This window comes from Eptesicus fuscus, chromosome 16 (assembly GCF_027574615.1).
Source record: "Eptesicus fuscus isolate TK198812 chromosome 16, DD_ASM_mEF_20220401, whole genome shotgun sequence".
Lineage (NCBI taxonomy): Eukaryota > Metazoa > Chordata > Mammalia > Chiroptera > Vespertilionidae > Eptesicus > Eptesicus fuscus.
The window spans coordinates 41,370,072-41,393,252 of record NC_072488.1 but is presented as its reverse complement, the minus strand read 5'-3'; the positions used below and the strand labels follow the sequence as shown (position 1 = coordinate 41,393,252).

Genomic DNA, 23,181 nt, shown 5'->3' with positions numbered 1-23,181 from the left:
AAAAAAAAAAGAAGAAAAGACTAGGGAGATGGGAGGCATTTAAATATGCTGGTAAGAGAGGACTTTGGCTGTTTGACCACTTTCTATAGTCATGGAGCTCAACACAGTTTACCATTTGCATAGGAATCTTTTAGCTCTTGGATGGAAAAATCTTTTTTCCTGTAAAACTTCACGGAATTTCTGCTCCTGGCAGGGGCAACAGTTATTCGTTCTGAATCTTGAAAACTTATGACATGGTTGTCCAAATGGGCACCAAATAAAGTGAGGAAAGAAAAGGCTCGACTACATATTTTAAAATTACCTTTGGTTCCAGTTGATGGAATGGGCAGGCTGCAACTGACATTGACAAGACTAACCCTTTACTCAGGCCCAGGGGATCTTTTTTGATCTAAAAACCTTGTCCTCCAAACCAGCTGCTGCCTAAGAACCAAGCGCAAGTCCAAGACCTCGCTTCACATTCTGGATGACCACACATCCCACCTGCTTCTCTGTTTAGCCCAGCGATGGCTTCAGTCTTTTTTTAAAAAAATATATTTTATTGATTTTTTACAGAGAGGAAGGGAGAGGGATAGAGAGCTAGAAACATCGATGAGAGAGAAACATTGATCAGCTGCCTCCTGCAACCCCCCGACCCCCACCCCGCAACTGGGGATATGCCCGCAACCAAGGTACATGCCCTTGACCGGAATCGAACCTGGGACCTTTCAGTCCACAGGCCCATGCTCTATCCACTGAGCCAAACCGGTTAGGGTGGCTTCAGTCTTTTTAATTTGAGCTTCTGTGCAGGGCCCTGCTGGGGACTGGAGCTTTATGTTTGAATATAGGTCCCTCTGTCTGGGTGAATTTGGACATTGTGTCTTTCCCCTTTAGTCACCTGGGGTTGGTTGAGTGACAAACATGTACTCCTAAGGATACATCTTGTCTCAGAAGAGTTCCTTTGTTTTTTTAGGGCTCTGAAGTGAGGAGCTAATTCTTTGGGAAGGATCTCCAACTAGTTCAGTAATTTTGACTAAGCTTCCACTATAACAGCAGCTAATATTTATTGAGCACTTACTACCTGCCAGGCCTTCTGCCAAGCACTTTACACATGCTATTTCATTTCATATTGAGAGCACTGCTTAAGAGATGTAGAGTATTATTATTCAAATTTTACAGATTAGAACATTGAGGCACAAAGGGGCTAACACAACTTGGTCAAGGCCACGCAACTAGTCAACAGCAAAACCGATCTCCTGATTTTCCCCCTCGACCCCAAATCTTCTCCTTCAATCTTCCTCCTGTCAGCTGAGGGCAATTCCATCCTTTCAGTTACTTACGCCAAAACCCTTGGGGGCCATTCTCTTTTTACTTAATCCTCAACCAAGAATATGCTTTTATTGATTTTTTTTTTTTTTTTTTTTTTTTTTAGAGAGAAAGGGAAAGAGTGAGAAACATCGATGTGAGAGAAACACAGATCAGTTGCCTCCTGTATGCACCCTGACTGGGGACTGAACCTGCAATCTAGTTATGTGCCCTGACTAGGAATTGAACTTGCAACTCTTTTGGTGTACGGTACAAAGCTTTGTGCTAATTAATTTTAAAATTTTAATTAATTTATTTATTGAGTTTATTGGGGTGACATTGGTTAACAAAACCATACAGATTTCAAGTGTACAACTCAACAAAACATCCTCTGCACGCTGCATCCTGCGCCCATTGCCTGCAGTAAAGTCTCGTTCTGTCCTCATTTATCCCCCTTTGCCTCTTCTACCACTCCCCACCCTCTTTTCCCTATAATTATCACCATCTCTCTCTGTGTATCTATCTATCTATCTATCTATCTATCTATCTATCTATCTATCTATCATCTATCTACTGTCTATCTATCTGTCTATTTTTTTTGCTTAATCCATTAACCTTTTTTTCCCCCCAACTTCTCAACTCTCCTCCCCTCTGATAGCTGTCAGTCTGTTCTATATATCTATGCTTTTGTTTTTATTTTGTTTGTTAAATTATTTCATTCATTAAATTCCACATATAAGTGAGATCATATGGTATTTATCTTTCTCTGACTGGCTTATTTCACTTAGAATAAATTCTCCAGGTCCATCCATGCTGTTGCAAAAAGTAGAATTTTATTCTTTTTTAAAAACTTATGACATGGTTGTCTAAATGGGCACCAAATAAAGGTAGTATTCCATTGTGTAATGGAATACATTGTGTAAACGTACTGTGGCTTTCTTATCTACTCATCTACTGATGGGAACTTGGGCTGTTTCTAGATCTTGGCTATTGTAAATACCACTACAATGAACATAGGGGTGCATATATTCTTTCAAATTAGTGTTTCAGGTTTCTTTGGATATATTCCTGGAAGTGGAATCATTGGGTCAAAATAGAGTTCCATTTTTAATTGTTTTGAAGAAACTCAATACCGTTACCCACAATGCCTGCACCAGTCTGCATTCCCACCAACAGTTCATGAGGGTTCCCTTTTCTCTACAACCTTGCCAGAACTGTTGTTTGTTGCTTTATTGATGATAGCCATTCTGACAGGTGTGAAGTGATATCTCATTGTGGTTTTAATTTGCATCTCTCTGATGCTTAGTGACTTTGAGCATTTTTTCATGACTCATGGCATTTGTATGTCCTCTTTGGAGAAGTGTCTATTGAGATCTTTTGTCCATTTTTCAATTGGATTGTTTGTCTTCCTTTTGTTGAGTTGTATAAGTTCTTTATATATTTTGGAAATTAACCCTTTATCAGATGTATCATTGGCAAATATGTTCTGCCATATTTTCATTTTGTTGATGGTTTCTTTTGCTGTGCAGAGGCTTTTTAGTTTGATATAGTCCCACTTGTTTATTTTTTCCTTTGTTTCCCTTTATTCCTTATGCTGAATAAAAATGGTGAAGTCAGAAATCTTTGTCTTGTTCCTGTTCTTAAGGGAAACACTTTTAGTTTTTGCTCCTTGAGTATGATGTTGGCTGTACGTTGAGGTATGACCCCTCTAGTTACACTTTGCTGAGAGCTTTTATCATATACTAGAGGCCCAGTGCATGAAATCCGTGCATAGGGTGTGTGTGTGTGTGTGTGTGTGTGTGTGTGTGTGTGTGTATGTGTGTGTGTGTGTCCCTCAGCCCAGCCTGCACCCTCTCCAATCTGGGACCCCTCGGACATCCCTCTCACAATCTGGGAGTACTGGCTCCTAACCACTCGCCTGTCTGCCTGCCTGATCGCTCCTAACCACTTCTGCCTGCCAGCCTGATCACCCCCTAACTGCTCCCCTACTGGCCTGATTGACGCCTAACTGCTCCCCTGCAAGCCCGATTGCCCCCAACTGCCCTCCCCTGATGGCCTGGTTGCCCCTAACTGCCCTCCCCTGCCAACCTGGTTGCCCTTTACTGTCCTCCCTTGCAGGCCTGGTCCCCCCCCAACTGCCCTCCCCTGCTAGCCATCTTGTGGTGGCCATCTTGTGATGACATGGGGGCAGCCATCTTGTGATGACACAAGGGTGAGATGCCACCTAGGCTTTTATTAGTATAGATGGGTGCTGGATTTTATTAAATGCTTTTTCTGCATCTATTGATAGGGTCATGTGATTTTTATCCTTCATTTTGCTTATGTGATATACCATGTTTATTGATTTGTGACTATTGTATCAACCTTGTAACTGTGGAATAAATCCCACTTGGTCACGGTGTATGATCTTTTATTTTTATTTATTTTTATTTAAAAAAAATATATTTTATTGATTTTTTTACAGAGAGGAAGAGAGAGGGATAGAGAGTTAGAAACATCGATGAGAGAGAATCATCGATCAGCTGCCTCTTGCACACCCCCTACTGGGGATGTGCCCGCAACCAAGGTACATGCCCTTGACTGGAATCGAACCTGGGACCTTTCAGTCCACAGGCTGAAGCTCTATCCACTGAGCCAAATCGGTTTTGGCACAGTGTATGATATTTTAAATGTATTGCTGGATCTGGTTTGCTAACATTTTGTTGAAAATTTTAGCATCTATGTTCCTTAGGGATATTGGACTATAATTTTCTTTCTTTGTAATGTCTTCATCTAGTTTTGGAATTAGGATAATGCTGGCCTCATAAAATGAGCTTGGGAGTCTTCCCTCCTCTTGAATTTTTTGGAATAGTTCGAAAAGGATAGGTGTTAGTTCTTCTTTGAATGTTTGGTAAAATTCACTTTGGGGCCATTCTTGATTCTTCTCCTCTTAAGCCCTACATCCAATGCTTTGGGAAATCCATTAGCTTTACCTTAACAATATATCTGATGCTGACCTCTTCTCTCATCTCCATTGCTTCCTCCTAAATCAAGCCAGCGTCATCTTTGGCCTGAAATATTGCCATAACCCTCCTAACTAGTGACAGTCCTTCCATCCTTGTCTTCCCACAGGCTGGTCCAGCAGCCAGAGTGATCTTTCAAATATAAATCTGATCATGTTGTACCTCTGTACAAAAGCCAAAGTTCTCACCACACCTTCCACTCTCCATCCCTTTTACCTCCATGTCACTGCTCTCCTCGCTTGCTCTCTTCCAACGACTGACCACCAGCCTTCTTGCTCTTCCTAGAACACACCAGGTGTCTGGTCTTGGGGATCTAAGCACTGTGGCTTTCTAATTGGTATGTTCTTCCCTCAGTAGTCTCACAGCCAACTTCAAAGTCTCTACTCAAATGCCACCTTCTCAATATATCTCTATTTACATTCTACTCACTCAAGAAGTACCAAATCCTCTTACTCTGCTCTATTTTTTTAAATAGAACATATTATCTTTTAACATAGTGTGTGACTCATTTATTATGTTTCTTATTTATTATCTGCCTTCTTTCTTGTGCCCTCTCCACGAGGTTTCTGTCTGTTGTGTTCTCTGATGTATCCCAAGCACCCAGGGCAGTGCCCAGCATATTGTGCATGATCAATGAAAATTTGTTGAGTAAATGAACAAATGGACCTGGATCTCAAATTGTAGGGTGGCTATAACTTTGTTGCAGACATACAGCATTATCAAATGAAAAGAGGAATAATGCAGAGGTGTTATGAGGTGGTGTTGATCAGAAAACTTAGAGATATGCACCCAGATGAAGATGTAAGGTGTAAGTATACGCTGGAGTGAGTCAGGAAGGTACAGAGGGACTTTACTGGGAGTTCTTTTCATTTTGCAGTACATTAGTAAGGACACCCTTTCTTCTTGGCTTAGAGGCCCAGGACTTAAATCAGATTTATATTTACCATACTACAGGTTTGGTTGAGATGTTTCCCCTTCTCATTTCCCTGCCCACGCGGCCTCAAGGTCATGGCTGTTTCTCTGGTATGATCAGACAAAATGAGAAATACAGGCCCACATTGTTGGATCATTCAGAGCAGGGAGGAATCTGGAATGAAGTTGTTAGATTTGGGGTATTTTAATCATTTCCTGCAAGTTGGCAGGTTCCAAAAGGGTCAGTTTCTAAAAGAATCAGGCAGGGCACACTTCTAGAAATTTTACTGCTTGTGCACACAGTTTTCATATTTGGTCTCCAGATTTGATGTTCCACTGACAGATTCTGGAGATGCAGACATTTCTCAGACACTTCTTTGTGACAACTCTAGTTGCTTTGGTCAAGTAAAACTTTTCTGTTGTGTGTACCCATTACACTGGCTTACACTGCTTTCAGGAAAACTGGTTTGCTCCTAACACAGATGAAAAGTATGTGTGGGACGGGTGGGGAGGCAGGAGTTGGGAGGGAGTGCTGTCTGTCACAAGGCCTGGCTTCCTGCTCATTAACCTTGCCTGCTCTCTCTCCTCTATCTGTAATGGTGTTAAGGACACGAACCCCAGTTATTGAGGGGGTTCAAATATGTCCTTCAAAGGCCGGCCAGGAATTGATCATAGCATTTGCCCAAGCTGACCATCAGGTCAAACTCATTCGTCTCTAAAATGATCTAAAAGAAAAAGCACATTTGGCTGCAGAATCTGAATATTCAGACAAAGGTCATTTTGGAAATGCTCATGTCAGGGGCTGAGATCTGTATTCAAGCTGATCACGCCCAGATTGCCCTCTGACGGGCTGAACTCTTCAGACGCTGACAGTGGGTGGGAGCAACTACACAGGCCCAGCCCGAGACTGTTTCGATGGTTCTGGCATGAGGCCAGGGCAGCAATGTTTTTTAAACGCTCTCCAGGTGATTTTGTGTGTAGCCAGAAACCAAAGCTACCTGACAGCAGGATCCAGAGAAGGGGCATTGGAGGAGCTGGCAGGGAGGACGCAGTCCCTATTGCTGCCTCCCAATCCCTGTGGCATAGGGCCCCTTCCTCGCTCTTTCCTGCTTCATCAATTTTCCATTTTCTCCTGGATTGTTTCCATAGCCATATAAACAAGCTGCAATTTCTCCCATTCTAAATATAAGACTCTCTTTATGCTCTTTATACATCTTTCTTCAGTTACTGCCCCATTTTCCTGTTCCCTTTTAGTGAAAAACTCCTTCAGACAAGCTTTCTGTATATGCTGTCCAATTTCTTTCTGTGCATTTTCTCCTAAACCTACTCCATCCAGACATCCCCCCTCACTACTCCACAGACACTGGCCTGTCTTGCCATCTGGTCATGCCAGTGCCTTCAGGTCTCACCCACAGTCACAGAAATAGGGAGCCTGGAGAAGCCGGACATAGGGATTCCTGACACACTCTGGGGGGCAGCACACCCCTCACCCAGCCCATAGCTGGCCTAGCAGTGTCGGGATGAAAACTCAGAGAACAGAATGCAAACCAGACAACTTTCCAGGGACATGAGAATGACAATGAAGCCTTTGGTAAAAGGACAGGTGATGACTTACACAGTGTGTGGTGGTGATGATGACAGAACTGGAGATGAAAGACAGGCCATCGTTCATGCTGACCTGGAGTGCGGCTTTCCTGCAAAGACAGCAAGGGAACCAGAGACACTCAGCATGGGGTGCAAGGGACCGAGAACTGGACAGGTTGGTCCCCTATGGGCTCTGCTCGCAACTACTCTTTGGACTGTAGTCTCTTCCCCTGGGGCCTAAGCTGTCTCCTTTGCAAAACAGCATGGTCTCTAGGGCCGTTCCTACCTCTGAAACTCCAGGGAGATGTCAGGATACACTTGGCTGCCATATCAAGGCAGTGCATTCAGCCCCTCTTGCATTGCAGCAAATTGCATTGAATGGTCAAAGCCTGCTGCCATTTACTTTACTTGTCACATTGTAGTAAGATGCAGGATTCTTAAAAAATGGTCCCAAGAGGGGCTGAATGCACTCGTAAACCTAATGTTGTGTTGTTGTTATCTGGATTCTCAGAGATTTGATTCTGGTGGAGGCGGCTTTGTTACTATCCAGTGAACAAAGTACAGTAATAGGTGAACTAATTTGCCTTCTACCTCCTCATCTATATGAGATTCACTGAATCAGGAGCTTGCGTTTTGCAGGATGGGCACAGGGGTATTTGTGGAGTCAACAGAATGAATGAATCACAGGCCAATGTTAGGCAACCAGGGTTGGAGGCTTACAGTTTGAACAAATGATTGAAGGCAGAATTCAGATGAATTAAATTCTCTCAGCCACTGATTCCACATCTGTAAAACTGGGAAGATGTGAGTATCTTCAAGATGACAAGTATCTTGTCAGGAACTTGGGAAGATGGAGTGAGACAGCCTTTGTAAAACATTTACCCTGAAGCCTGGCTCACTGGAATTATCATTCATCATCATTTCTTGGAGGAGTCTAGAGAAAGGCCCCATTATGACAATGAAGATAGATATTTCTTTGTTTTCCCTTTGTCCCCTCTATCTCCTTGCTCCTCTCTGAGGTTTAGTTGCTGGTGGAAACTTACATGCCAACTTCTTTTAGGATGGGTGCTGGGCACAGCAAATAAGTATCTTCCACAGCAAAGGGCTTCTCATCTGTAAAAGGGAAGTCACTGGATTAAGAGGAGTGAGGCAAGTTTATAACTTCAAATTCAGTGTCTCCCAAGGACTGTTATCCAAGTCCTGAGAGACACTAGAAAAGCAATGACTCTATGAAACAGAAATTCATCTTGAGCTGTAAAATTCACTAGAGTGAACTCAAGGTCTCCTGCCTAAATATTAGTCTCTGACCCTGTATGACCAGTCGAGTCAATCAATGAACAAATAGAGACCAAGTTCTTACCATAGACCAGGCATAACTGAGAAGAAATAAGAAAATATTAGACTGGTCCTAAGGGAGCTTTGGGTCGAAGTCTAGTTTGAGAGGAAAGCCATATTTATGGAGAAAGTACACTGACAAACAAAAAGTGGCAAGGCCAGAATAGCATTTGGCTTCAGAAGACAGAGAGCTCCATTTAGTGGGTGACGTGGTGAGGTCACAGGGAACACAAAACTTGAGCTGTGTTCCAGGGAGAGATGGGGAGGAGGCATTTCTGGTGGGAGGAATGACATGAGCAAAAACAGAACAAAATGAAAAGTTGTTCAAGGGTAGGACATAAATAGGATTTTAAAAGATCTGTATAGGAAGAAGTTTGGTCCAAGTTGAGTTAGACAGGGATTTGGACATAGGTTTAATTGCAAGACAATACTCTACTATTGGCATTTGTTGTGAAATTGAAGTCTCTTAATGACATTTGAATGTGGCTGACACTAAACACTTGCCCGAGTGGAGATTAGTAAGCCCCATGCCTTCTATGCCTGGATTTGAGGAGCAGACACACCTGGGATGGGAGTTAGAGGACATGTCTGAGTGCTAAGCACTATGTCCTCATGGAAGGAAGAGGAAGAGAATGGTCAATTACAGTATCCCCTGATGTCTAGGGAAATTATCAGTATGAAAAGCTAGGGAAGTTATTCCATGTCATTTACTCGTCTATCCATCCATCCATCCATCCATCCATCCATCCATCCATCCAGCAAATATTTATTGAAGGACTACTGTGTGCTAGAAATGCAAGGAGAGAATCTGGCCTCTGTTGTCATGGACTTTATAGGAGTTGCAGGGGAGATAGTTATTAAACACATTCATTTTTATTAAAAAACTAGAGGCCCAGTGCACGATTAAATCGTGTGCATGTGGGGTCCCCTAGTCTGCCATCAGGGCTGTGTCCGCCGCCCTGTGACACCTCCCACGCTCTGCAGATGCTGCTGGTGCCCCGCGATGCTCTGCTGACACTGTGGGCGCCCTGGGGGGGTTGGGAGATAGGGGTGGGGAGAGTGTGGGACCCCAGACTCCACCTCCACAACTGCAGACCTCTCCAGCTCGTTTGTGCCTGGTTGGTCCTCATTCCTCTCTCCCCAGTGTTGAGTGTCTGAACAGTTGGCTGCTCTGAACTGTTTGGCTCTTTCCCTTAGTAACAGCTTTACTTTCTGCCTCAATTCCTCTCCCACCTTGCGCCCTTCCCCACGCGCTGCCTCCCCCCACCCTGGCCACATGCGCCCCACTCCTCCCCCCCGTGGCGGGAGCACCTCCGCTCACCACCTGGGGACCTGCGCCATGCTTCCCACCCCTGCCTGCCTGGCACCCATCCCCTGCGCTCTCTTCGCTGTGCAGCCCCGCCCGCCCACTGCCCGCCTTGCTGCGATCTGAGCCTATGGGCCGCGGGACCAAGAGGTGCTCCATGAACCTCCTGGTGACCGGTCTTTGGTCATTATGGCATCACAGCATTATGGCCGCAGGCCTTTTATTATATAGATATTCTTTTGAATATCTACCATGAGCCAGACACTGTGCTAGGCCTCACACTGAACAAAAGAGATGAAGCACCTCACTCAAGGAGCTGACCTGCTGGTAATTACACAAATTACTCTCTCTATATATAAAAGCCTAAGTGACCATCTGACCGTTTGACTGTCTGACCAGTAGCTATGATGCGCAATGACCACCAGGGGGCAGACATTCAACGCAGGAGCTGCCGAGCTGCAGTGACTTGGCAACTGCGGTTCTTGGGTGATGCACCCAGAAGCACAGAGGAGGGACCCCGATTCCAAGGTGCGTCACCCGAGAACTGCCCTCCCCTCTCGCAATCCAGGACCCCTCGGCGGATGTCAGAGAGCCGGCTTTGGCCCAATCCCTGCAGGCCAGGCTGAGGGACCCCACTGGTGCACGAATGCACTGGGCCTTTAGTTTAATTATAACTGTGGTGATACCAAAGAAGGAGAAGGAGGGGGCCGGCTCTCATCTGGAAGGTCAGGAGCTGCCTCCCTGAGGAAAGGCTGTAGAGGCTGGAGGTAGTGGGGAGAGTAGATGGAGTGGGAGAGAGGTGGCACTGCAGAGATCCTGGGCAGGAAGGAGCCCAGGACTCTGGAGAGCTGAAAGAGGGCCAACAAGGCTGTTGCATTGGAGTGAGATGATGGCTCAACATGAGGCTAGAAAAGGCAGCAGGACCAAATGACCGAGGCCTTGTAGGGCAGGGTGGGGCTTTGGGGATTTTTCATATGAGCAACAGGAAGCTCTTGGAGGTTCCCTCCAATGTGGAATTAGCATTGGCAGATTCAGAATGTTGCCGGAATAGTGAGGATGTGTTGAATGAAATTATGAATCTTATGACAGCAGGTCACCCAGTGCCTGAACTGAGCATTATTATTTTTAAGACTAGAAGCCCGGTGCATGTATTTATGCACATTGAAAGGAAATTAATTAGACGAAATATTTTAGAGGCCAGGGAGGGACTGAGGGAGGTTGGCTCCAGTGTGTGTCCAGCCCATCTCACCCAGTCCTGATCGGTGGACCCCAGCAGCAAGCTAACCTACCGGTCAGAAAGTCTGGCCCCTAGTGGTCAGTGTGCATCATAAAGACTGGTCGAATGGTCAGACACTTAGCATATTAGGCTTTTATTATATAGGACTAGAGGCTTGGTGCACAAAATTCGTGCATGGGGTGGGGGGGGGTCCTCTCAGCCCAGCCTGTACCCTCTCCAATCTGGGACCCCTTGGGGGATGTCTGACTGCCAGTTTAGGCCTGATCCTGGACCGCTGGCTCCTAATCACTCACCTGCCTGCCTGCCTGGTTGCCCCTAACTGCCCCCTCCCACTGGCCTGATCGCCCCTCACTGTCTCTGCATGCCTGCCTGATCACCCCTAACTGCCCCCACCCCTGCCAGCCTGGTCACCCCACACAGCCTGCTGTTCAGTCGTTTGGTCATCCCTCACTAACCCCACGGCCTGCCTGGTTGTATGCAGCCATCTTGTGAGGGTGTGAGGGTCAATTTGCATATTACCTCTTTATTATATAGGATGTTTTCTCATCTATGATGTCAATAATGACAGTGATACTCCCTGGGCAGGCTGTGTGTACATGCTCTCTAAGTGCTTCACATACATCACATAACCAAATTTAACCTGGAGTGCTATCAGGGAGAATGTTAGTCCCTTCATTTTAAAGGCAGGAAACTGACATAGAAGAAACATGCCCAATGTTACAAAGGAGAGCTGGGATCCATATCCAGGCAGTCCCATTGCCACCCCTTGATAAGAGCCCTGCTTTATCTCCTGCACAGTGACCTTGTGAACTAAGACAGGGTTCATTAGGCTCATTTTCCAGATGCAAAATGGAGGCTCAGAGAGGCAACCCCATCCCAGGGAAGCACAGCAAGTCAGAGGCAACACCAGGACTAGAACTGAATTCTCCATGGTTTTTCCTTGCCAAGAGGCTCTCCATCCCAGGAAGGCTTGTATTAGAGAATAAACTGAAATCGGGACAGGCGTGGCTGACTAGCACCTACATTTATTTTCTTTTGGCCATGGCTTACCCTACTGTGCATGCACTGCTAATACCTGGGAGTGCAGATTGCTGCCCACGGAGCCTGCCCACAGAGTCACGGAGCAGCCACAGAGCGGCCACAGCAGGCCTCGTGACTCCTGGCTGCATTCTGTGGGAAGAGCTGGGTCACTCTGAGGAGGCTTCCGAGTTGGCGCCCTGCAGTGACATGCCCAGGAGATGCCAGGGCCCGGCATGTCCACGTGCTGTTAGTGCCCACACTCACTCTGGGGCGTTCTCTGCTCTGCTCCTCTCCCTTTCTCCATCCCAGAAAGGAGGGAAAAGACGAGACTGACCTAGCCAAGCAGACATTTCTCTTTCTCCCTCCTTTCCTTTTCCTTTCCTGCCTGGGAGTCCAAATATTTCTGGAGCGAAGCAGAGGAAAAGCTGGCTGGGAGGACTGAGGGCTTTGCCGAGGCTGCAGGATGGGCCTGACGCAGCCTTGCATCAGTTTATCAGCCTCCGAGCTGTGGGCCCGCTCTGGGGAGCTGGCATTTTCTGCTCGGAGAGGGATTGTTTGGTTTGGAGCCTGTTTTCACTTCACCACAAAAATGAGTGACTTTTTCCCCCTCTCTCTCTAAACAAAGGAGGGCCATTTGGTTTCCATAACTCAGATCATCTGACTCCTTCCTGGAACGTCCACTTGGGAAGCAGGGCATAAAGCCTTCCTCCAGGGCTGGGCCGCGCTTGGTTCAGGTGCCAGGCCAACCTCGCTGCCACCTCTGCCAAAGCCAGTGGTGCTGTGATGTTTACGGGGCCATGATCCGCTCCGAGGACGACTGTGGCCCCCCGAGCTCCCCTGTCCACCGGGCAGCAGCCATTTCACTGCATTAGCACCGAGTGGGCTGGGCAAACGGGACGGGAGCTAAGACCAGTGCTGGCTTGTTTGCAACTGGGAGAAAATTGGGGAGGGGCAGGCGTTGGAAACCAGAAGTTAAGTTCTTTGCCTTTTACCAAAGGTATTCAGAATTCAGTGCATACATATGACAGGTTAACCTAAAGCCGTGGTCGGCAAACTGCGGCTCGCAAGCCACATGCGGCTCTTTGGCCCCTTGAGTGTGGCTCTTCCACAAAATACCACGGCCTGGGCGAGTCTATTTTGAAGAAGGGGCGTTAGAAGAAGTTTAAGTTTAAAAATTTGGCTCTCAAAAGAAATTTCAATCGTTGTACTGTTGATGTTTGGCTCTGTTGACTAATGAGTTTGCGGACCACTGACCTAAAGCATTTGTTTATAAGAGTCTGATAATAAAAAAGAAGCTTGATTTAAATAAGGATTTGGGGAACTATGAATGTCTTTATGCTAAACTGCCAAACAACCCAAGCTTGAGAGCTGGGTATCCCTGAGGATGAATGCAGAAGGCATAGAATGGGGCAGTGCAGATCAGAGTTCAAATCCCAGGTCTTCTTACTCGTGGGTGACTGGGGGCAAGTTGTTCATCTGTAAACAGTGATGATGACATCATTACATGGGGCTATGTAGGGAGTAAATAAGAGTGCATGAAAGTGCAAACCATGTTACTTGGCACTTAATAACCATTCAGTAAATGTTATTCCACATTATTACACAAACATCCACACCTTTACAATAGCCTATATGAATGTGTGCTTTAAAATAAGAGGAATTAAAATTTCCAAAATCTCTGATTGCTTAATTACATTGTTCTATCAAAACTAATATCTTTTTAGGCATTATGAATTCTTAGGAAATAAAAAGTGTTAGTGAACATGTGTGTACCTATATGTATACACACATATACACACACACATATATATATACACATACACACATCCATCCATATCCATACATTATATATCTATATATATCTATACCTATACTATACTATATCTATCTATATCTAATCTACTAGTATATATATCTATATTTATATCATCTATAACTATATCTCTATCTATCTATATCTACATCATCTATATCAGTGATTTTCAACTGGTGTGCTATAAGAATTTAAAAAATATACAATACCTGACTACTTAGTCTAGGTCACTGACCTCTTTTCCCTTAGATTGTCAAATAAAAAAAAAATTACAACAGCCAACACAATAGCTGTCCAATGTGAATGAATCAAAATTATATCTATTTTTTTTGTCAGATAGTAAAAACATATATTTTTTGGTTTGCCACAGAATTTTAGTAATTAATTTATATGTGCCATGAGGTGAAAAAAGTTGAAAATCACTGATCTATATCTAGACCGATTTTGTCTAACACTATATACCCATGGTCTCATTTGACATTATTACTTTTTTATTATTTACAATTTGGGAAACTCAGGCTCTGAGAGGTTAGTTAATGAATCAGTAGTAAATGTCAGAGCTGGAATTCAGACTCAGGTTTTATTGAAACAACTTGCCAAGGTCAACAAAGCTAATTTTTCTACAGATGTAATTTAAATTAGTCAGCATTTTATATTGTCATAATTGCACAGCTTGTTTTATGATGTAGCCTGAAGCACCCTAGAGCTGAGTCTATTTATACCTGACCACGTTGGAAGCAAATGGTCAAGACTCTCCAAGGTTAAAGTGGGATTAGAGTAGTAGAAGGTATATCTACCATGAAAAGGGACCAGGGTTGAAAAGCTCTGTGATGAGGTCCAGGCCCTGATCTACTATAATGAACTTATGTTCCAGAACCATACAGTCAAATGTGTCCATTCCCAGGTTTTGACCTTGGATCAATGCAATTCTTTTCAGACTGGCAAAGAAGTTCCCAGAATGCTTCACTGCAGTTGGTGACTATCGAATGGATGTGGGATAAAAACAAGGATTAAAATTCATTAGCCAATTCAAACACCAATCACAGTGAATCCTTTTATAGGGCTGGTTAAATAATTCAAATACTTTCCAAGTCTTGGCAATCTTTTCTTGATATAAATATTTATTTCTGACCAAACGGAAAAAGAAAAATAACCCTTAGTTTTATCTGGGGGAGCTTGCTGAAACTCTCCAAAAGCTGATGTAAGCTCCAAAGTAGAGTTTACATTCCTACTGTGAACAAAATAGTGGAGGTTGGGGACTAAATGAGCTCACCCTGCTCTTTCTCTCAATCTCCCCTGGGTCGAAGGAGCATTTTTATGGCATCCCTGCGCCAAGTATAACTGTTCGGCACTAAATTATCAGCTGGTTTGGGAATGTGTCCCTGAATGAGAACAGACAGGCTGAAGTTAGGCTGGATGTTTCTACCTTTTCACTGACTTCAAAAGTAGGCAGCTTAAAAAAATGTCAGGCTTCTCAAATATTATACAAAAACCTGAAATAAAATGATATTGAAATTCAAAGCATCTGGGTTGAGCTTTCTGGAATCCCAGCCAGAACAGAGATGGTTGATTGCCCTACTGGGGCTCCTGCAATGACAATTCACAAACGTGAGGAGATGGGGGAGGTTATCTACTGCAAAGCTAGAGGGGATCCGTTGCTTAGAGTAGAAAGAAATTAACATTTATTGGGCATGTACTACGTGTCAGGCCGTGGGCTGGAAAGTTTTCATAGATGGTGAGATAATAAGCCTATGGATGTTTGTTGTTGTTATAAGACATTAAACTCTACACCAAGGGACAAAACTGAGATTATGAAAGTGGAGTGAGTGACTTCTTGGAAAGGCTAAATAGTGGTTCTGAGTTTGGAGCAATGAGAAGCAAGAGTCAAAACAGAATGGGGAGAGATGGTAGTGAAGTGCAGGTGGGTGAAGCCAAGTTGGGAACAATCCTTAGAACATAGCATAGCCATTGCAGTGTCCTCCATTGCCCAGCTGAAGCCAGAGGGATGCCTATAACATGGCAGAACCAAGCTGGCCACCATCTGTTTCCACAGACACGATCCACACCTACCCACTCCTTTCCTGGCCTGACGTTGTTGCCAGGTTTCACTGGAAGTTGTCACTGGCTAGTGACCATGAGATTAGGTGATGAGCTTGGCTAGCGGGTTCCAGGGAAGTTCCCTGGCCTATACCTAACTATATCACCAGTTCCTGCTTATTATAGATACTGGGGATATGGCTTTTGGTTTCCCTTCCTGTTCTTTGGGGCAGGTTGGAGAAATGAAAAACAATGAGTACATTAAGAGCAGGACTCTGGAGTCCCATCACAACGCTGCCACCCATAGGCTATATAACCCTGGCCATAACCCAAAGCTCTCACCTATAAGATGGGGACAATACTAATTTCATAGGTGGTTGTAAATTTTAATGAGGTGATAATGATTAAATGCTCAACACTTAACAAGCACTTGACACATGTCACTGTTATTACTAAACCAGGGCCCTGCTGGGCTCATTGTCTGAGGCACCTATAAAACACAAGATGTGAATGTGTGTGCAAACTGAGTAGGCCTTGCAACTTATCAACTGGGTTGTGTCAGGGTTACATGGTATAGATGTGACAAGAAGAAAGTCATCTATCCAGAAAGGATCTGTGGACATGTAGATAGTGCAGTGGTTCTTCAAAGGGGGTGATTTTATTCCTCAGGGGACAATTGACAATGGCTGAGACAGTTTTGATTGTCAAGCTGGGGAAGGAGTGTTATTGGCATTTAATAAGTAGAGACCAGGGATAGTGTTAAATACCCTTCAATGCACAGGGCATCCCTCTCTCCCCAACAAACAGTTATCTGGCCCAAAATGTTAAGGTTTGAAATTCCGGTATAATGTCTACCATGGCTTTATATCTTTCTTTTGCGCCTTAGAGAGGGTCTTACAGATACTATGGGGTGGTTCACAGCCCCCACGGTACTGGTAGAATGTTCAGGAAAGTTCAGAGGTGTTATAGGATGGTGGGTAGCTGTTCAGGGTGTAACAGCTCTGGCCACTGGAAGACACCTGGTTGGAGTAAGAAAGAGATGTTGGTAAATTCCTGTATGTGGGTTTCGATGGGTCCCGGTTTGCCTAGTGGCATAGCACCTGAGCCACTCTGCTTTATAACTGAAGTCGTGTACTCCAGAAGTGGGGCGTAGATTGCTGCTGAGTTCTAAGCTGCGGTGGGTGGGAAGGCTGTCGAGTCAGAATACCGTATCTATAAATAGCAATATAGCACTCTTCTAAGCTGAGCACAGCCTTACAATAAAACAAAGTGGGTTATTTTGGTCACCGTGTCTGTGAGGGTCAAGCTTACATGGTGACCCCAGGAGAGAAAGTAAAAGGTTTAGGACCATAAGTCCATTCCCAGAGGAGCTCAGGGAGGGGATCCAGCAGCCCTGCCGGTCTCTGGATTGTCTTTTTCTGGTTTACACATTCCCTGGTCCCCCACAAGGTTGTGATCCCCCCTGTTCTGGGCAAACCAGCTTTTAGAACTGGTCCTCAGTACAGCTAACCTGGCTTCTCCTACTTAGTGTTATTTATTGATTTTTTTTTTTTTTTTCATAGAGGAAGGGAGAGGGAGAGAGAGATAGAAACATCAATGAAGAGAGAGAATCATTGATTGGCTGCCTCCCACACACCCCCTACTGGGGATTGAGCCCACAACCCAGGTCTGTGCCCTTGACAGGAATTGAACGTAGGACCCTTCAGTCCACAGGCTGACACTATCAACTGAGAAAAACCAGCTAAGGCTTTATTAATTATAAAAGTAATACACGTTTAGTGTGAGAAATCAGAAATACAGAGAAGTATACCAAAAGAAACAAAAATCCTTGGCAATCCTAACTTCCAGTGATAAACATTGTTAATGCTTTGGGGTACACTATTCAGAATTTTTCCATGCATATTACTTTTTTACATAATTTGAATCACATTATACAAAATGTCATGGTAAATGGCATTCATCGCTATCTGAAATTAATGGGACAGTTTTAAGTATTGCAAGGAAACTAAATGAAGATAATGGGGCTCAGGGCTCTTGCAAAATACTTGATCCTCTCAATAAATCTACACCAGAAAATTCTTGACTGTTGACATTTATAAAACTTACGAATTATCTTCTAAGCAAAATATCAACCTTTAAAAATTTTGTCAGCTTGAGGTCCGAATAAGTGGTGCACTCAAGACAGCTGCAATTGACTAAGAGTAAATATACTTTTTAAAGCTTTGTTTTTGCTCGGTTGAAGTGAATTCAGGATTCATGCACAAGGTATGTGTCTCCTGACACTCAAACTCTTGCAGCTGTGCACAATTAGGTTTGGAAGGATTTTACCTTGGAATTGGGATTGAGGAGCAAGTCTACAAAGATGGCTAAAACCTTCCACACAATCAGGGCCATGAATTGAGCAAACACTGACTGCTCTTAAAGAACCCAAACCTACACAGAAACTAAGAGGAGAGCTGGGATGGAGACCCCATGTACACACTGGAGTATCAGTGGATGGTACTAAGCTGCTGTGGTATGCACGTTGGGGGCCAGAGCTGAATTGCATGGAGGAGAAAAACCACAGATAGCACTCTTTTTCTTCTGCTCCTTCAGCAGTACCCAACTTTTCTTCTAAATGAATGTTGATCGAATATTTAAAGAATGGCAGTTATAAGGGGGCATCGATTATTAACTTCTCTTGCCTGGAGTTCCCACAAGTCTGGCCCACCTCTGTGTTAATCACTTTCTCCTCCTTCATCCCATCGAAGTGATAGAGAAGCAGTGTTACACGAGGAAGGGACAGTCCCTGAAAGTCCAGCCAGGTGGTGCAGAAGTAGGGGTGGGGGTGGGGGTGGGGCCCAGCTTTCCCTATCAGGACAGCAGGGCTGGGGAAAATAAGTTTTAAGGAAGTTCACAAGCAAATCTTTCCCCCAGCCATTGCTTGCCTGAGTCCACATGCAGCTTAAAATTTGCACTTGGAGGCAACTGCATACTTGATAGAGCAGCGGCAACGTAGAGGGTGGCCGTCTGCTGCTGAGTTAACTTTGGACTGTGCAAACTTGCCCCCCTCCCCTCAGGAAGAAGCTCTTTTTGGGAGCTGAGGTTCCTGTCTGCAAAATAAGGGGGGCTGGTGAGGGACCAGTGCTCAGAGTGACATGGGTGTTTGGGGGTCAGGGGACCAAAGGCTCCGTGGGGATTTGTGTTTTGGAAGCAATGTAGAGAAGAGGTCAAAAGCTTGGGTAAGTAGACCATTTGGGATCCAAATGACTTCCACCTCCGGCCATCTGGGTGACCTTGGGCACTTCATCTCTCTGAGTTTCAGTTCCCATGTCAGCAAAACGGGGCTACAATGAAGTCCTCCTTCACTGGGCTGCTGCAGGGATGGAATGGATAGGTTGGCGAGGGCACATGGTAGGTGCTCCTCAATCAGGGGCTACTCTCACTGGGACAAAGCTCCCTGGTGATTCTGATGTGCAGCCCGATTAAGAACCACCAGATGAGGTGGTCCCCTGTATCTCTTCATTCTAAATTGCACAGTGACATTCCATCATCTTCATTTGACTTTAGACGCCCAGGTATGCATCCAAATTGCACTGCGTACCTTTGACCAACAGATGCAACACTCTAACCAGGGAGAAAGGAAACAACAGGCTTTTGTGTGGTAAGTTTTGTGTTCTCCTTCTCTCTGCCCATCTGCCGTGCACTTCAGTGATCTCCTGAGGGTGCCCACAGCAGCCCAGGCTCAGATGTTTTCTAAGATAAAGTATAGTTTCTGGATAATAAAGTATAGATTTTTAAAAACAAACATACTGGGAATTCTACATGTGAGTGAGCAATGTCTCTCATCCTCCTGGGAGCTTGAGCTGCTCTTTGGAACGCCTAGAATTGCCTTCATGATTAATGTTCAGTTTGAAAAATGATCTTCAAAGGGGGCCAAGTTTCATCCTTTGAGAGTGAACAAAAAGTAAACCAGAGCCATGCCTAGTGAATACTGTTGGAGATCAAGCTGGGAAATAAAATGTTGCATCAAAAAAAGAAGTGTGCCTATAAATCCAGGCATCTGATTTCTCACATGGCTTATGAATTGAACATTAGTGAGTTTGTTAAAAACCAGTTTCTTTGGTTTATGGCCATATCTCAGACGTCTCCACACAACACCAGGGCTGGGGATAATCTAGCATGTTTTTCATTATTGTGTTAGTAAAAAAAGTCAATTTTTGAAAATTTACTGTTCATCAAAATGGATCATTTCTCAGCTCATACCCGTGTCTCCTTTTTAGTATTCTAATCTCTTCGCAAATGGATTTCCAATTGAAAGTGGATCTTTTCTTGGCACAATACACTGAATACTGGAGTAGGAAAAGTGCAGCCAGAATAAATAAAGTTTGTGTGAAGATTTCCAAGATATTTTCTTGGCCAGGAGTGAGAGCAGCCTGGTCATTGGAGAACCAACCAAATGCCAACTTAAGATGTGTACTAGGCCTAAGTCATTAACAAAAATTTAAAATTAAATTTTAAATAACTGTTGTGGGGCTTTTTCTTATTACACAAGGGCATGTGATTGTAGAAAGCTTAGAAAATACAGATAGAAAGAAGAAAGCAAAAATGAAGAGTGGTCTCAGTCAGAGGTTACTCATGTTAACATTTCCATGTGTGTCTTTCAGTCTCTCTGCATACAAATGTCTGTGTATGAAACAGAAATAGCTCCAAATACCCTTTGTAACTTATTAACACATGAAGCTACATCATTAACATCTTCCCACATCAGTAATTCTTCTTTCACACAATACTATTTAACTGTTTAGGAATAAAGTATAATTTTTATGACAAATTATCTATTAAACATTTTTTGTTACTCTTTCAATGTTTTGGTTGTCTCTCTCTCTCTCTCTCTCTCTCTCTCTCTCTCTCTCTCTCTCTCTCTCCCCCCCTCTCTCCCTCCCTCCCTCCCTTCTTCCCTCCCTCCCTCCTACCTTCCTTCTTTCCTACCTTCCTCTCTTTCACTCTTCTCTCCTTTTGCTATCATAAGCAGTATTATGATGATTTTATAGCCAAGTCTTTGTAAACATTCCCATTCATTTCCTTTTGATGAAGTTGAAATTCTGGGTAAAAAATGTATAAAAGCAGTTGATTCTTTTTAAGAATTGACTTTTGCCCTAACTGGTTTGGCTCAGTGGATAGAGCGTCAGCCTGCAGACTGAAAGGTCCCAGGTTCGATTCCAGTCAAGGGCATGTACCTTGGTTGCAGGCACATCCCTAGTAGGAGGTATGCAGGAGGCAGCTGATCGATTTTTCTCTCTCATTGATGTTTCTCACTCTCTATCCCTCTCCCTTTCTCTCTGTAAAAAATCAATAAAATATATTTTAAAAAAGAATTGACTTTCAAAAGATTTAATGGTCTCTCACTAATGATGAATAAAAATACTTGTTTCCCTTCTATCTTTGCCTATACGGGGCACTGTAGTTTTGTTAATCTTTGTTAGTTTGATAGATTATTTCAATTTGCCTTTCCTTGGTTATGGTAGCATTTTTTTATATGCTTATTGACCATTATTTTTCTTGTAAATTCTCTTTTCATATCTTTTACCCATTCACGTGGTCACTTTTATTTTTACTGACTTTTAAGAGCTGTCTATGTATGAAGGTTATTGGCTCTTTCTTTATTACATGTCTTATAAATATTTTGCCAGTATTCTGCTTCCCTTTAGATTTTGTAGGGAGGGTAACCAGAAAAATTTTAAAAATATGTACTCAAACTTTCAAATTTTTCCTTTATAGTATCTCCCTTCAGTGTTATGCTTAAAAAGTCTTTCTCCACTGGTAAACTATGTAAATATTTTTGTTTCCTTCTAGAATTTTTATAGTTTCATCTTCACATTATACTTTTTCATCTGGAATTTGTTTAGATTTAAGGTGTGAGATAAAAATGAACTTAATTGTTTTTCCAAGTGCTTAGCCAGTTGTCTCAACATCATTGTTTGAATAATACACTACCCACCCCTCCCCGTCCCCCCCCCCCCCCCCGCCACTCCCTGATTAGAAAGATTGCTTTATTTTATGCTAAACTAACATAAGTGTTTGGCTCTGTTTATGGACTTTGCTTTTCCTGTTCCAATGCTTAATTTGCCTTTTGTGGCACCAGCCATGCATTGTTTCAATTACTTTGTATACATCTTAAAATTGGCCAGGGCTTTTGTATACATTTTAAAATTGGCTAGGGCAAGTTTCCATATTTTTCTTGGCTATTCTTATATGTTTATTCTTACATATAAACTTTAGAATTATTTTGTTGACTTTCAATACAATCCCATTGGATTGTATTAAAAGTAAATATTAATTTGAAGACAATTGATGTTTTTATAATAGCTGCTGCTCCATTTAATAATAGTGATAATGATAATAATAAATTAATACCAGTAGCCAACATTGATAGACAGTTTGCTGTGTATCAGGTCCTGTTCTATGCCCCACTTCCCACATTAAACCTCTTAACAATACACGATAGAGTTGCTATTATTTCCATATTATTAGAGAAATTAAGGCATGAGGATGTTCAATTACATACCATGATCACACAGCTTTAAGACAGAGCTAGGATTCTTTTCCTAGTTGTTTTGGTTCCAGTGTTTATACTCGTGTCTGGTATTTTTGCCATAAGCATGTGTGCTGTAGACATCTTTGTTGCAAACATTAATTGACCTATGGCAATTTCACCAGAAAAGATAAAATAATGAAAAATTAAAAAAAGACATAATAAAAAATTAATAACAAAATAAAAAAGATTTTACTGTGAAAAATAAAAATACATTGTCTTTGAAGTCTTTTGTTCACAATGTTATTCATTTTTTGTTTGTTGCTTTGTCTTCTTGTTTGGTATAGCATTTTTCTTTTTTTTGCTGCAATTTCTTACTTCATTAAGAAAGGTATGAGTTTCCAATGAAATAGTTGATTTTAACATCTTGAAGACTGTGAATTAGTAGCCGCCTCTTTTATATTTGCCGTAGCTTGGCAAACTTTTGATTTTGATGGATGGGAGGGATGACTGTGCTCCCCAAAGTATTTCCAAACTGATGTGTGATCATTTTCTAGAATACTATGCAATCTGGCTTCATAGTAGTTGTTATTGTTCATTATTTTAAGACCAGGTCTACTCGTCACTGGATAGACCTTTATGAGGGCTAAGATTTAGACATAATATAACAGTGGGAGTAACTGCAAGAACGTCACCAATGGACAAATGAAACTAAGTGACAAGTAGCTTAAACACATTAAGTCTGCCAGATGCACATCAAACTATCAGCCAGCTCTTTTATCTTTTACAGCAAAATTGCCTAACTGCCAATTAGTTGTGCAGCAAAGATGTTTGCAGTTGAAAATGCTTGTGGTCAAGATATTTATGACAAAGATGCTTATGGCTAAAATACCTGGACCCATATCAGATACTGACCATCTGTCCCTTAATGTCTGGTAAAACATGGGTGAAAAAAGTCTGGGTCTGGTGCTTTGGTTGGGGGTGGGGGTGGGGTAGGATTTCCTCATATCTCTCTTCCAGTTCACGCATTTCATCTTCATCTGTGTCTAATCACTCTGCTTAATTCATCCCTGAAGTTTTATTCCAGTGATTAAACTTTTCCAGTCCTAGAATTTACACTATGCTCTTCTGCAAATCTGC

At 43.2% G+C, this 23,181-nt stretch overlaps 1 protein-coding gene across 2 annotated transcripts in view; it reads right to left on the bottom strand.

Annotated features, from left to right (window-relative positions):
• ANTXR1 (ANTXR cell adhesion molecule 1) overlaps positions 1-23,181 on the bottom strand; it is a 223,807-nt gene that overhangs the window by 112,376 nt on the left and 88,250 nt on the right. The window contains exons 11-13 of one of the 2 annotated variants that reach the window (XM_054728107.1): positions 7,823-7,892; positions 6,811-6,889; positions 5,329-5,370 (exon numbers count right to left, since the gene is read on the bottom strand). In XM_054728107.1, coding sequence (XP_054584082.1) covers positions 5,350-5,370; positions 6,811-6,889; positions 7,823-7,892 — 170 coding nt within the window. In that variant the 3' untranslated portion in view covers positions 5,329-5,349. Of the gene's footprint in view, positions 1-5,328; positions 5,371-6,810; positions 6,890-7,822; positions 7,893-23,181 lie in introns of those variants that run through there. The other variant, XM_054728105.1, reaches the window with a different exon arrangement.